This window comes from Myotis lucifugus, unplaced genomic scaffold (genome assembly GCF_000147115.1).
Source record: "Myotis lucifugus unplaced genomic scaffold, Myoluc2.0 scaffold_35, whole genome shotgun sequence".
NCBI classification, from domain to species: domain Eukaryota; kingdom Metazoa; phylum Chordata; class Mammalia; order Chiroptera; family Vespertilionidae; genus Myotis; species Myotis lucifugus.
This window is the reverse complement of record NW_005871083.1, coordinates 6,605,394-6,621,517: the sequence shown is the minus strand read 5'-3', so window position 1 is coordinate 6,621,517 and position 16,124 is coordinate 6,605,394. Positions and strand designations below refer to the sequence as shown.

General features: G+C 39.2%; 1 protein-coding gene across 1 annotated transcript in view; it reads left to right on the top strand.

Annotated features, from left to right (window-relative positions):
* WWOX (WW domain containing oxidoreductase) overlaps window positions 1-16,124 on the top strand; it is a 912,702-nt gene that overhangs the window by 266,090 nt on the left and 630,488 nt on the right. Inside the window, exon 8 of the mRNA XM_006087054.3 lies at window positions 3,074-3,338. Coding sequence (XP_006087116.1) covers window positions 3,074-3,338 — 265 coding nt within the window. The remainder of the gene's footprint in view (window positions 1-3,073; window positions 3,339-16,124) is intronic.

Here is a 16,124-nt window from a genome sequence, read left to right as displayed (position 1 = left end):
GTGTGTGTGTGCGCGCTTTCTAGATTTCTAGGTTTCTAGATGGGGGGCTATGAATGAATGACTTCTCTCTTTTTAGGAATTTAATCAACCCATATGTTCCCCAGTCATGAGGTACTCTTGCATTGTCCTTAAAATCCAAAGCAGGAGACTCATTCTGAACATCTGAAAGTGCCAAGTGCCACATTCTTTATTCTCTCTAATGAGGAACATAAAGGATCTGAATCTAATGGTAAATTTTGCCTTTGCAGCAAGGCTCAAAACAAAGTTTTTTGTTTTTCTGTTGTTGTTTTTTGTAATAAGGGAGACTTGGCTCTTAATTTGTTCTCTTTTATTTAGTTTGTACTATGTGTTAAAACTTTATATGAGGCAACAAGCAAACAGCTCACTATCTTTTAAAAATTCACAGTCAAGCACTGGAACCAGGTGAACAAATGTTTTGAGGTCTGGTGTGGTAATGCCAGAGGCAGAATGTGTGGACAAAATACAAAGATGGCGTAATTTGCTTTGTTACTAATCTTGGAGGGGTGGCAAGGTTATTGAACACTAATACTATCATGGACTGGGTCCTGGAGATTGGATACTTAATTTCTGTGGAAACATGCATTTCAGTCCACTTTGCATTTTTTCAATCTATCCTCCTTTGCCACCTAAGAAATCAGTGTGACAACCGGCAGTGGTAGAGTTAGTTGGGGAGAGCTTCCTGGAAGAAATGGCACCTGAGCTGGGTTAGACTAAACAAATATGCCAAGAAGGGTTTCCTGCAATAGGTGAGTGGAGAGAGAAGGATGTTATATTTATCTTATACCTCTTAGATATTGTCTGAGTCCTTGATACACTTTTCTACTCAAGTAGGTAACAGTTCCAGGATATGGCCTATGGCTTGGATCATTGGGTTCTCAACTCAACAGTCCCTTTTTGTAACAACTCTTCCTTAACACCTTATTATAATGATTTTCAACCTTTTTCATCTCATGGTACACATAAAGTAATTACTAAAATTCTGTGGCACACCAAAAAATGCATTTTTTGAGGATCTGACAAAGAAATTTGTATAATTTGATTCGTTCACTTGGGATGGCTATTGTTGTGTTGTCTGTTGTCATTTTTTTTATTATTTGACAATCTTAGGGAAAAGAGGTCAGTGCCTCTGACAAAATAGTCAGCTGTAGCATGTTTTAAAAATTCTTGCAGCACATTGTTTGAAAATTGCTGCCTCCTTAGAATGTTAAAATAGAGTTCAGAAGTAATATAACTTTCCTGCATAAATATATTTTAATTCAATATGTTAGTTTACTGTAATATAAAGAAAAAATTAAATGTGAAGCAAAATAGCATATGTTTCAACATGTGAATGCTTGGGCAGGACTACAGGAAGGGTAAGTATCAGATGTGCATGCCCAGGCATAAATCACCTAGTGGGGAGGATATTCAAAAATGCAGACTGTGGACAGGCATGTGGCACTCCATGACTCCAGTGCCACCAGCATTGAGTTAAGCCTCACCTCCCCCCGGCCCTAATCACGAAATCTGAAAGTGTATTCATTCCTCATTCATACAATTGTTGTACTACCCTCCCAGAAATGCAGTGGGTGTTAAAACTGTGCACACATGTAAAGCACAGTTAGGCCCTAGGCTCAGACAATCACACAGGCTTTTCAGCTGCATGAATGTCCGGTGCAGGAGTCCTCACTGAGCGAGACTCCACCTGCCTTGCAGGACAGCTATCATTCACAACCCCCCACTCCCCGCCATCGAGAATCATAATGACAATCAGAAAAAGGCTCCTGTAAGTTTTTAAATTTCCTGCTAAGTTCCACTGCCTAAAAGGATTAAGCTTAGAAGTCTGGGCTCTCCCGGTGGTTTGGGGACCTTGGGAAGGGATGGCAGCCAACAATTAGTTTCCTAGTCCCTTTGCCGTGTCAATAATGGTGATTATGGCCATCAGCTTTGTTGATGACCTCAGACCAGCAATGTCATTTAACACTAGAAACTGGATGTCACCGACTGAGTCCTAAAAAAGGGATATTTAATTTCCATTAAAACATGTATTTTTTCTGCCCCTGGGATGCTTCTTTTGGTCATAGCTCAACTGAACTGCTCATGTTAAGTAAGGAATGACCAGATTATTCCATCATTTTCATTTTACCTTTGCTTTGTTACCCACAGCAGTTACCCAGATTCCTCTTATTGTGCTTCTTTACTACTCATTGCTAATCTAATGAAGCAAACTAAGTTCTTAACAATGATGAGTCTGTCATCTAGAAAATCCTTTTGTTATTATCCATGCTTTAAAAGGCAGTCACTACTTTGTTGTTGATTTTTTTTAAAAAAAAAAAGGAAGAAAGAAAGTAAAGAAACAAACAGCTGGTGTTTAACGACTCCATCAGACCCAATTATAAAACATCAACTACTTACTTTGATTTGTGTGTATCCATGCCGTGGGTATACTTAAAAACATTAGACCCCGCCAGAACTCATTTTGGCTTTGTTTATATTTGTCTTTTAAACATATAAGACTATTGATGGCACCTTACCAAGGTTGTAACCCCTTTATAATCATTAATTTTTAATCTGGAAAAAGAGTCTTGGAGGCAGCAAGACTCATCTATATATTTACTTAGATGCTCTAGTGAAACTATACAGGACTCCAGCTTTGGCTAAAATAACCCAGGAAAACCCTGTCAAAGGTTAGCAATGTGATATCTTCTTGCTTCCAAAAACAGCAGCCCTTCATTTAAGATGCTTTTCCATTTAACTTAATTATCCCTGAACTTCCTATTGAAGGTTTTGAAAAATATATGTGAGTGGCGGGGGGTGTTTAGTATGTTAAGACTGCTCCCTTTCTGAATTTGGGTCTTTATGAAGCCTATCTTTGCATCCAGTTGGTTTATATTGTTAAATCACCGTTGTCTATTTTTATGGGCAACTTTGTTTCGAGGTTTGCACCATTGGGTTTTCAGTAGTCTTTGTGTAGTTTTGCAGATTTTCAATTAAAATTAAGAAGTTATATCAGATGTCAGCGCTTGGCTGCTTCATGTCATCTTTTCTATTTTTTGTATTTTGTATTTTTTAGATTTACAGATATTAATGATTCCGCAGGAAAGCTAGACTTCAGCCGCCTCTCTCCATCTAAAAATGACTACTGGGCCATGCTGGCTTACAACCGGTCCAAACTCTGCAACATTCTTTTCTCCAATGAGCTTCATCGCCGCTTGTCCCCAAGAGGGGTCACCTCGAATGCAGTGCATCCAGGAAACATGTTGTACTCCTCCCTTCATCGCAACTGGTGGGTGTACACGCTGCTGTTCACCTTGGCCAGGCCTTTCACCAAGTCCATGGTAAGTGAACGACTTCGTCACCGCAGACCCATTCACTGTGCCTTTCTAAAGGGTCCTTGAGAAACCCAGGCGTGCTTTCTTCAGCCTTTCACCTCTTGGAATGATGAGTCTGGTCTTGCTAATCACATCATCAAGCCTATTAAAGCCATTGGAAAGGGCCCTTGAACACATTTCAATCGACTTTTGATTATGTTTGTCTCTCTAAAGGTGTCTTGAAGGGCTGGGTGGGAGATGTGGTTTCTCAGTATTGTGTTAGTGTGGCTAAAAGTCTTGATAGCAATTATTGGTTTTCGTTTGATGTGCTTTTATTTATTATTATTCAGAAAGTGCTGCGCTTGGTAACTGTGTTTTGCATTAGTAGGTGAACAACATGGATTTGTGACTGTTGAATTATCAGATGATGTGATTCCTTTATTTCCACTGAGAATCTGTATCTGATGTTCCAAATTCTTTTCTTACTGGTTGTATACCTCTCCTGGGGTATACTTGGTTGGCTAGAAGTGTGTTTTACTCTTTACTTCCCCAACAATGAATTATTTTGGATGAATCACACTACTGCGGTTAGATTTAGAAATGTTCACAAAGGTAACTATGACATTTTTATGTTTTTAATGCTCATATAACAACCATATCTAGAAACTTCCTCCATGAAAGTGTTTCAGTAAGAAGTAACTTGAATGAAGAATACACATTTGATGTAGTATTTTTCTAATCTGCAGACTTTAATCTGGCTATTTAGTATGATAGCCACTGACCACATATGGCTATTGAGCCCTTGAAAAATGAATAAAGAACTAAATTTTTAATTTGATTTAATGTAAATAGCCGCACGTGCCTAACAGCCACCCTGTTGGAAAGCACAGTTGAATAATGTGCCCAGCACAGTGCCTATGGTATGGTAGGTATGTGGCACTTCTTGCAATGATAGTTGTTATTCTTGTGAATATTACCTTGGTCCTGAACAATATTTTCTAAAATGTAATTGCTGCCAATGAATAAAGGGTCACGGAACTAAAGAACTCTGTAAATTGGGAGTCTGCTGTTGGTGGTCGGGCGACTTTTATCCCTGAACTCAACGGCCCAAGGAGAGGGTTATAGGCAAGGTAGGGAGGGCGCTCATCTGGGGAGAGCTTGATTCTCCACCCTGTCCATTTGGTCCCTGCGGGAACCATTGTGCATAGACTTTTCATGTTCCTGTCCCAAGTGATCATCTTTTAAATGTCACAAATGTACTTTTTTAGATAAGCCTATGGATTTGGAAGACTATGAAATATGTAGCTAAATTTAGATTATTAGGAAAATTCTAGTAATATCTTTATACATGTAGGTATTTGGTGGTATTTCTTAGCCATTAGAGCTCCATATGAATAGGTGTATAAAGAGAGTGGGAACCCTGGACTGGTTTGTCAAACTCACAGCCAATCACTTCTCTTTCATAAACATTTAAGACTCTCAGAGGAGAAACCAGCATGAGCATAAACCTGGGATCACTATATTTTACTGGCGGGATAGACGGGGCTTATTGGGAAAGTCACCATGTGTTTTATTCTTCTGTGTGCTGCTTCTGATTGCTTTTATCATGAGAAGACGTTTGTTTCATGGGTGAAGAGTGCACGTTTGCCGTTGTAATGCTAACACATTTTTGGAAATAAGCCGTGCAGTTGCATTCCCATTCCTACTCATGGAAACTGTTGGATTCCTATCACCTCTTGTGCATTTTGACTTCAGAGAAAGTGTTTTTCCTTGACACGATTGTTGCCGGAGTATATATTCCATTGTACAAGGTCAAGGAAATAAGAGCTACAACTCGGCCTTGTGCTTGGAAGCCCTGCGTGGGCTTCTCCCCCACAGACTGCTCCCTGAAGTATTAAACAGCAGTATTGTAATATCAGTGTCCCTTTTTTATTTGCAGTGACTTGCTGTGACTATGGTGATTTTAGTTACAGTAATTAGGTCACCCTTCATGGAGTCAGGCTATTTTAAGTGCCTCTTTAAGGAATATTGTTGCAGATCAGTAATTTTACAATTGGATGTTCTTGTGTAACTTTATTAAATGTAATCTGTCTTTTAAATGTTGCCCTTTTACAGTTATACATTTCTAATTGTTGCTGTAAATGCATTATCACTTTGAAATTAATTAATTTTTCCATTTTGGCCGCCTGCAGTATAATAATCACTAATGAGAAACTCATAGGGATTAATTTTCAGCTCAGCGACCCCCACTGGTAAAGCTTGTTTCTGCCCCCTCTTACTCTTGAGGTCTAGGGGACAAGACAGAGTCTTGAGGATCCCGGGGAAGAAGTTGTGTGCCCTCCAATTTATGATAAAATAACAGTAGTGGATAAGATAGTAATAGAGTTTTTTTCATGTTTAAAAAAGATGCAAGATTCCTCAACTAGCTGCTATTGAAACATCTTTAAGGAAACTGATGTTTGCTGGGAGCTTTTAAATAATGAAGTCACATACAGCATGTGTGTGCTGTATTTTTATTTTCTGTCTCTTTATGCAATTAAATATTCTAAAATTATATTTTGTATATGTATACATGAATATACATTGTATGTTAGTCTATAAGATATATTCATGCATACATATTGCTTTATGAGGCTTAATTCACAAAACCTGGCATACTGTATTTTCAAGGATAATTTTGTTACCTGCAGTTGTTGCCCAGTGGGATGGCTTTAGATTCCTGGCATACTCTAAGTAAAGTGCAACTTAGCAGTGTAAGCTGAGCACCATGATGCTTCCTATATCAGCATATGGATCTTTAGGTATCTCATAACCCTTCTGCAGTGATGGAGAAACTTGCCCAACTTGTTCAAGCAAATGGTATTTCAGCCTCAGAACCTTCGTCATCTATTCCCAAGTCCACTTTCTGCATCAGTGCCTCACAGTACCCCTGCCACAGATATCTAGTTGTGCAGTTATGTTTTCTTCTTAACATGTTTGAAAGAGCCTTTGTGAAATTAACCCTCCACCCCTCCATTTCCCCCCACATAAGCTTTCAGTTCTGGTAAACAACATCCTAGGCCCCAGCCAGCCCTGTGCGGATCCCTATGTAAATCTGAAGCTGAGCACCATCACGTGCTTCTTAGGGTGTTTTGTGCAACCAAATATTTGTGTTGGCAGGTAACAGTAGAAAGAATATCATGTGTTAGGGGAGCAAGAGCTTAGCAGATGTTTTAGGGAACTACATTTTCAAATCATTTTACATTAAAAAAGAGCTTGAGTTGGTAGAACTTTTGAAAAGATTGGGTTACGTTTCCTGTGGCCGTGTAAAGCCAGGCATTGTGCTGAGTTTTAACAGATGTTCAGCTACCCTGTTAATGGACGGGCCTGCAATGCCGGTTCTGTTGCAAAGTTATAAATTAAACTAGAAAAAGCACAAGATGTCATTCTCCTAACCTTCGGGAAAGCCAAGCTGGGTAATTCTGCCCTTGAATAACCTGCTGCAGGGTGATTTATAGTTGGACAATTTAAAACATAATGAAGGAGATAATAGATGTTGATTTGTTCTTTAAATTAGTATTTTAGAAAAATACTCTCCCCCTCTCCCCTTTAAATACCTGCAGCTGACTACACCCCAGATACTGTCAAGGACACCCCCCCACCCCCCTTGAATCTCTTGGCACATGGAGTAGAAAGCAGGGACCTTTTTCTGTTGGGAGGAGGAAATACGATTTTCAGAGTAGAAATTTCAGCCTATTCTTGATTAATCTAAATATTTTGAGACTTCCTAGTGAGGGCTGATTCTCTGGCTGCCATGCTCTTGCCCATTTAAAAGTGTTAGAGAAGCAGACTCTGAGGACCTTCATGGCTGGGCCACACTTGAGCTTTCCTGCAGACATTCACAGAGGGACCTGGTGGCTGAGCTCCTCTCCTCGCTGAGGCCACATCCCTGCAGCCTCAACATCCTTCTTACAGCATTATCATTAGCAATGGTTTTATTAGTCATGGCTCAGTTCTGTCCAGAGTTTTACAATTTACAGTGTTTGTTCAATTCAGAGTCCAAGGGATATGGTAGAGCAAAAAAGAGTGAAGGGTTTAGCATCATTAGGCCTGTGTTTAAAACTCAGATTTCTCCTCTTTTTTAGTTGTATAATTTTGAAATTATTCAGCCTCTTGGGGGCTTCTTTTCTACATTACTTGTCATGTTTTGGACTGTGAGTTACTAAGATGCAGGTAAAAGTGTTTGGAATAATAGAGATCTGTTTTTCTCATTGATCCAGGGGCCCCAAGGCAGCCAGGGATGCGTTTGGCTCCTGTATGTAGGCAGCTCCTTTGTGATGGTGTTGCCTCTTTCCTTCTGCTTATAAAATGGCTGCAGCAGTGCCAGCCATTGTATCCTACAAGATAATGTCTGAAGACAGGACAGGAGGGATCGGGCCCCTCCTCCTATGCCTCTGTCTCAGAATTATCCTCCCTGGAAGACTTCCTCTCAGCTCACTGGCCAGGATTGAGTCACTTGTCCATCCTAGGTGCAGGGGAAGCTGAGAAAGTGCATTCCTGGCATTTTGTATTTCTAGGGCAGGAGGGGAGATCTGATGGCAAGGAAAACGGATAGAATAATGGCTTTGAATTGAATAGGTATACATATAGTTTTGTCACTGTCAAGGCTGAATGCTATTTTATTGGTTCACTGTGAAAGCAAGTGAGGATTGAGTGGAAGGCACCTGGCCGTATCCGGCCCCCTTCCTCTCAACCAGTTTTACCTCTAGCCACTTTCAGCCTCTTTCTCCTTCCCTTGTCAGGCTGTTGAAGCAGACTGTTCTTTAGTCCAGAGCTCTCCTTTCCTCCACTCTGACGTTCTACTTGTCCTTCAAAACTCAATCCAAATGTTACACATCAAGAGAGCATTAGGTCAAGATTTGCTCATATGAGCCAGTACCTATAATAATATCTGGTGCATAAAGCACTCCATAAACATGTGCTGAATGAGTACATGAAGGACCCCCGAAATTTCTCCTTCATAGCATTGAACACAAATAATTTCTGTGGTTTGTATTTCATGGCTGACTCCCACTCTCCTGAAAATGCTATTTTTGCCTTCACACCACTGTATCCTGGTCCATAAAGTAAATGCTCACTAAAATTTGTAAATGAATAAATGAAAGATGATTACGTGCTTAATGAATGAGAGTTATTAATATATTCCTTATCATTAGCCTCCCTGACATGCAGAGGTTTGCATTTGAGGGTGCAGATAAAGAAATGGGGGAGGCTAGAGGACCCGCCCAGAGTCACACAGCTAGTACATGGCACGGCTGGGACCAGAACCAAGGACCCCTGACTCCTTGTGGAGTGACACAGGAAGGATCTACCCAGAGCTGTGTGTAGGGAAGGGAAATATGTAAGGGGAGAACAGCATGGTATAGGAAAGATAGGATAAGCTTTAGAGCTGGGCAGCTCTCAGGTCAAACCCCAGCTCCGTCTCATGCTAACTCTTAGGCACATTTCATAACCTGATTAAGATTCTCTTGTAAGAGGGGGATGTTGTACCTACCACATGGACTTGCGCTGATGCTTGAAGGAGACCATGAATGTACAACATCTACCTAGAAGGTACTAGATGCTCAGTAGACATTAACTTGTATTGTTATTTTTGCCTGTGTTGAGAATTAAAGATCATAGTATATAGGAATGCTAGATACTCAGTAAACATGTATTATTATTGTTGTTACTGTTACTATTATTATTGTCATTATATTTTCAGATAAGAAAAGGCTTATCTCCCCATTGCCTATAGATGCCTATTCTCCAAATAATGGCTCCATGTCTGTCACAGATGGTCTCTTTCTCCCGGTGAACTTTAAGCGTAAACACATCATGTACAAGTCTAAATAAGCACTGAGCAACATCAGAATGGAAGCTAGAATTAGAAGGGCTTTCATGGTGCATAATATAAGCTCTCCTGGCTGCTGTTTAAAGCCACCAACAGCACACCTTAGCTTTGAGGATAGATCAGCCTTCTCTTGTTAAAACAAAGACAAGGAAACTATGTCCTGCTTTGTGAGGCCATCGCATCTCATTGCTGTATTTTCTCAGCCTTGCTTTTCAGTATTCTAAGTCTGTTTAGGCCTTTGTTCCTGAAGGAGCAACCGAGAGGGGAAACTGGCCTTAATATGTATGACAAATTATTTAATGAACATTTAACCAAGATTTAAAATTCTCCCAGTTTTATTTTCCTCCTTTCCTTTTCTTCCATGTCCCCGTTGGCATCTTGGTAATGCATTGCCTTTTCTTAACTCTCTTTCTGGCTCTTTCATTACTTTTAAGTTAGTGGTGCCTCCTTTGATCTTCCCCCCTTTCAACTTCCTTTCCTCCAATTTCATACTTCTTTCCAGTGAGTTTTGGCTGTCGTGCTGCGGAGACATTGGAGGCTGGCACGATTAAACAGATGCCAGGAGTTTGTGCTGCCCCGTGATGATGTTTCTGAAATGTTTCTTCTATGAACCTTGGTTCTCGTATAACTAACCGGGCACGTTGGTTTTTCCTTGTGAGGTGGGGAAGGTAATGTTTTTCTGGCAGCAATAAAGGGAACTCAAATCTGGTATTCTGAATTATTCAGAAACCAAAATCCATACCCTCCCACCTTCTTATTACTCTAAGATTAACGAAGATTTTGAAAATCAGCCGAGGACATATTCCCAGGTGACACGAGAGCCTACTTAGTGCCAGGCTCCACGCTCCTGGGTTTACATCTTTATACTTGGTCTCACATAATGTCATTTTAGAGTTAGCTCTCAATACACGATGGTGTGTCTCTGAGCAGGTCTCTTACCATCTTCGGGCCTCAGCTTTCTTATCTGTAAAATGAGTCGGTTAACCAAGGTTAGTTGTCCCAAAGCTTTGGATGTCACAGAACAGTGTAATTCAAAAGGAAATTAAATGGGGAGACTGACGCAGGTTCATACTTTTTATTCTGAAATCTCTGGATGAGAACACACTCACCAACATCAGTCATCTCCACTATATAAAATAATAGGTATTTTACTGCCCAAAACTGTGCAGGACGATTGTGGGAAAAGAAGCAGTTCTTTCAATTGAATATATTTAACTTCAGGTCTAATTCATTGCAGTCTCACTGTTAGTGATGTAGTCCTTGTTGAAAATGCTGGGCTTACACTTGGGAATACCTGGCCTAGAAGATTCCACGGGTACTGTTTCTGCTCCAAAATTCCTTGGAGAATCTTTTGGATCCAGATTCCAAACTTTCAATGGCATCTCAACTAGTTCAGTAAGGAGCCTGCGGTGAGACCGTCTGCGACATGCAGACCCCTCAGGACTCTCCACAGTGAAGTGAAGGGAAACAGGGTGATGCAGCTCTGAATCGAGGTGTCAGCTGATCCATCACAAGCACTGGCTTCAGCCTGTGCCCTTTTCTGACTATGGCACCCCATCTACTTATTTCACAGTTTCTGTGGGTCTGGAACCTGGGTGTGGCTTAACTGGGCCCTGTGCTTTAGGGTCAACTCTCGGGTTACAAACAAGGTGTCAGCCAGGCTCTAGCCATTCAAGGCTCAGTTGGAGAAAGTCCACTTCCAAGCTCAAGTGCTTGCTGGCAGAGCTCCGTTCCTTGGGGCCTAGTAGAATGAGGGCTGGGGTTCCTCTCTGGTGTTTAGCAGGAGGCCCCTCTGGGTTCCTTGCCACAGTGGCCTCTCAAGCATGGCAGTTTACTTTATCAAAGTGTGTAAGCCAAGAAGGAAATAGAGCCTACGAGCAGGACAGAAGTCACAGTCCTGTGTCACCTCACCACCGAGGTGACATCTCATGACCGTTCCCCATTCTGTTTACCAGAAGCAAGTCACTGGGACTGACCCTCTCATGGGAGAGAATTTCATAGTGGCCTGAATACCAGAAGCATTGGGGCCCATCTTAGCGGCTGCCTGTCACTTTTTACAAGTTCAGTGGGGTTTTCTGTTTTATTTTTACTTTTTTGGTCTTTTTGTGTGTGTGCCTTTTGGTAGGCTATCTGGGGAGATTTACTTCTAGGCTTTAATATTTTTTGGCCTTAAGCTTTCCTTATTGACACATTTATCTTTGCCTTGCTATTCTCCTATTTGCATTCTTCCTGTATTCTTGTCCTCCTTCTTTCTGGGCTAAGAGAGATACCAGATGTACCGTTTTGTTTTTTATATATGTATGTCAAGTATTTGTTTTCATACTGCTTTATTACAAGGGGTCTTGTTAACCAAATTTTCCTTCAAAAGAAACATTCACAGCCAAGTTTTGATTTGAGTTTCAAAAATAGGCCAGAAACCCTGGACTCTTTTTAAGCCATAAAGGTAGATAAAGCTCACTGATCATTTTAAAGCCCATGTAGAATATTATTCCAGACTAAGTATAGTCTTGAGGATTTGGTTGTTGTTGTTGTTACTTTGGGGTTTGTTTTATTAAATAGATTTCTAAGGGAAAAAACTTTTATTTTGCTGTTTTCAGAAAATATTGTAGAGATTGATTTGGAATGCTGGTTTGGTTTTCATGTTATAAAGCCTGTTAAAATTTATAATAAGTTAAGTTTCTTATTTAGTAATATTCTCATTTCCCCTGTGAAATATCAAGCTCTTTTACTGAATCGGGGCTCTTTGTTTCTACACATTCTGCCTTGTATGGACTCTGCACCCTTGAAACATCTCATCCTCAAGTTTCATAGGATGGGGTCTCTTTAATCATTTACATTTTGCAAAAAGAAAGTGAAATATTCTTCAAGAAGCCAAAGTAATCCACGGGAATGTATGGTGTTTGTTCAGCTGGATATCTTATTTATTTGAAGTACTGAGAGAAATCTCTTCTGACTGCTCAAAAAAGGAAAGAATAAACAGTGAGACTGTCCAAGTAATCTGAGCTAGAAAGTCCCTCCTTTCACAGGAACATTATAAAAAGTATATTCACTGGGTCCAAAAAAAATACTGTATATCTACTACTGAGACCTGCATAATGTTTTCTTAGTATTCTCACTCTTTAAAAGAAAAAGAAACTATAAAATCTTGGAACTTTGAAATATTTTTGATATTTTAATATGCCTGGGCAGGTGAATGCAATAAGTCTGTTTTTCCTTCTTAGAACATAGCATTTCTCATTAGATTTTGTGTATGCTCTGTGTAATTTGTCCCTTTGTTGATTTTCCATAACCATAAAAGACCAAGTAATGAAATTAGCGTGGATGAAATCTCTGTATTAACCCTGAACAGATTTCCTATAAAGGAGGCATTAGACATTTAAAAAGTCAGAGGGATGGGGGTCGGGGGGAAGGATGTGGGGAGAGGTGGAGAAGGTAAAGGGGATAGATAAATGGTGATGGAAGGAGACTTAACTTAGGATGGTAAACACACAGTACAACATACAGATGATGTATTGTAGAATTGCATACCTGAAACCTGTATAATTTTATTAGCCAATATCACCTGAATAGGTTTAAAAAAAAGACATTTAAAAGAAAAGGATAATTTATTTCAAAAGAATTAGATTCTGGAGTACACCCAGTCTGGAAGGTAATATAGATTTTTTTCCTCTTTTTGTTTTCTCTGTACTACCCATTGGGAATGAGCTGGCATATTTCTTGTGGATGGAAGGGTCTTTTCTCGGCTATAGTTTGCTTTTCCCGTAATGTTAAGCATGTTTATCACATTTTCCATTCCCACTTTCTCTCATTGCCAGGCTCAAGGCTCTGTTGGATTCATATTTTTAAAAACTTAAAAATTTAAAATTAAGCTTATCTTTGCCAAAGTCCATTGACACACGTACATGTTGTCTGTAATGAGAAGAGTTGATGTGTGTTGCATGCAGTATGGGAGTTTCACTGTGAGTGTTCTCTGAATAAGTGTAGGTCTAGAGGACAAAGGAAAGCAATAATAACAACAAAGACAACAGCTTACGTTTATTAGGACTTACCTGTGCCAAGTAAGCCCTGTTCTAAGTACCTTTGTGTGTTAACTCACTTATTTCCCATAGTCCATCACCAACATCATATAGTGGATTGGAGCTAAGATGAGCACGTTGCTCTATTTTGTTGAAGACGAATGTTTTGTGATATAGCAGAAACCCCATACATGGGCTTTGAAGTTGAAGAAACTAGCTCCAAATCGCAGCCTTTCCTTCTAGTGACCCCTGTCATCGTGGGCAAGTCACACTAAGCACCTCGAGTTTTCATTTTCTTTGTAAATGGAGAATATAGTTCTCACATCTTCGGGTTGTTGGAGGATTAAGGCACAGCTCAACCCCAGGGCTATAGTAGACACTCAGGAAATACTAATTTTCTTTGTATCCTATCAGTCAATGTAAACTTCCCTGTAAATGTACTGATTTCTAAGGACATAGAGAAAGCTATTGTCAAGGATGTTGTCTATTACATGACCACAAAACATAGGAAGTTATGCCACTGCATGTGAGATATACCCTTAAACTCTGAATTCCAAGAAAAACCCCGGAGAAATTCCACAATACCTTCTGCTTGATAACGAAATGATAACATAATGTATTGTTGGAGCTCCTGGTCTGTTTTATGCATTTTCAGATCATTAATTCTATTGGTTAACATATCAACTTCCTCCAGTTTTTAGTGACTGAGATATTTTGTTCACCTTGTTCTACACTTGATCTTTCTTTAAGTCACCTTAGATCTATTTTTGGAGGCAAGTCACATATGAATTAATAAAGTAACTTAGATTACACTACAGGCATATCCCACAGAGCCTCTTAACGATACCCCACTAAGAACAACTTTATCTTAGTTTATACTTTGGACATATTGTCCATGCTTGACAAAAGAGATTATTTGATATAAAACCTGAAAAAAGTGGACATATTATTAAAACTATTTTGTCTTCAGAATTTTGGAAAGCATAATCCTATTACTGCCTTCTATCTAGTAGTATGCTAGCTACCTAGATAATATATCTTTTAATCAGATGTGTATGTATTTCTGTGTGTGGAAGCATGTAATCACCATTCTTCAAGGATCTAATTAACATACCTATTCCTTTTTTGGTCTTATTCTTTCTATTTCTGGACTATTTTTTCCCCCTAATCCCACTATTGTTTTTCAGTGAGCTATTTATGTTTTGAATATATATTTGTGAGAAATTTTTTTAGCATTCACTTTACTTAAGATGGTTTATACAGACATCAGGAGCTAGAATAGCAGTGCATATGGACATGTACAAAGAGTAAGTGTCCCATATATTGTTTTTTCTTTGTTTGGTTCTTACATCATGTAGCTGTGCATTTAGAAAACCTGTTTGGGGGAAGGGAGAGGTAAAACCAGTTATTTCAGCCTGCTATTTTGATCCTGAGACTTAAAAAAAACACCTCTGTGTTTATGAATAAAACATTTTAATCAGAACTATATCAACACTGATCAATTTTTTTTCGTGGAAATCTAATACAGGGTGAATTCCATTAAGTCAATTAAATACCTTGATTAACATATATGGTCAATTAATTTATGACAACGGAGCCAGGAACATTCAACGGGGAAAGGACAGTCTCTTTAATAACTGGTGTTGGGAAAACTGGACAGCCACATGCAAAAGAATGAAAATCGACCACTATCTTGCACCATACAAAAATATTAACTCAAAATGGATTAAAGAGTTGAACATAAGACCTGAAACCATAAACTCCTAAAAGAAAACTTAGGCAGTAAGCTCCTTGACATAGGCCTAGCAATTATTTGTTAAAATTTGACACCAAAAGCAACAAAAGGAAAAAAATATGTGCAAGTACATCATACTAAAAAGCTTTTGCACAGTAAAGAAAATCCAACAGAATGAAAAGGCAGTTTACTGAGTGGGAGAAAATATTTGCAAATTGTGTGTCTGATATGTGGCTAATATCCAAATATATAAAGAACTCTTACAACTCAATAGCAAAAACAAAAAAACAAAAACAAAAACAAAAAAACCATACAAATAAAATTAAAAAAAAACAACCTAATTAAAATGAGCATAAGGTCTGAATAGACATTTTCTCAAAGAAGACATACAGATGGTCAGCAGGTATGAAAGGATGCTCAACATCATTAATCATCAGGCAAATATAAATGAAAATCACAATGAGATATCACCTCACACTAGTTAGAATGGCTATTATAAAAAAACATGGGGGATAACAAGTGTTGGTGTGGGAAAAGGGAACCATGGTGGGAATGATTTGATGTGCCTGCTATGGAAAACTGTATGGAGGCTCCTCTAAAAATTAACAATAGAACTACCATTTGACCCAGCTATTTCACTTTGGGGTATTTACCTGCAGAAAACAAAAACACTAACTTGAAAAGCTGTATGAGCCCCCATGTTCATTGCAGAATTTTTTACAATGGCCAAGACACAGAAACAACTTTAAGTATCCATGTTCTTCAACCATTAAAAAAATGAATTCTTGCCATTTGTGTCAACATGGGTGGACACTGTAGGTATTAAGCTAAGTGAAATAAGTCAGAAAAAAGAAAGACAAGTACCATATGACCTCTCTTAAATGTGGAATTTAAAGAACAAACAACGATCTCATAGACCAGTGGTCGGCAAACTCATTAGTCAACAGAGCCAAACAACGATTGAAATTTCTTTTGAGAGTTCAAATTTTTTAAACTTAAACTATATAGGTAGGTACATTGTTATTAACTTAATTAGGGTACTCCTAAGGCTTAGGAAGAGCCACACTCAAGGGGCCAAAGAGCCCCATTTGGCTCGCAAGCCACAGTTTGCCGACCACTGTGGTGGTTCTCAACCTTGGCTGCACATTAGAATCACCTGGGAATCTTTTTAAAATCCTGATTCCTGGGCC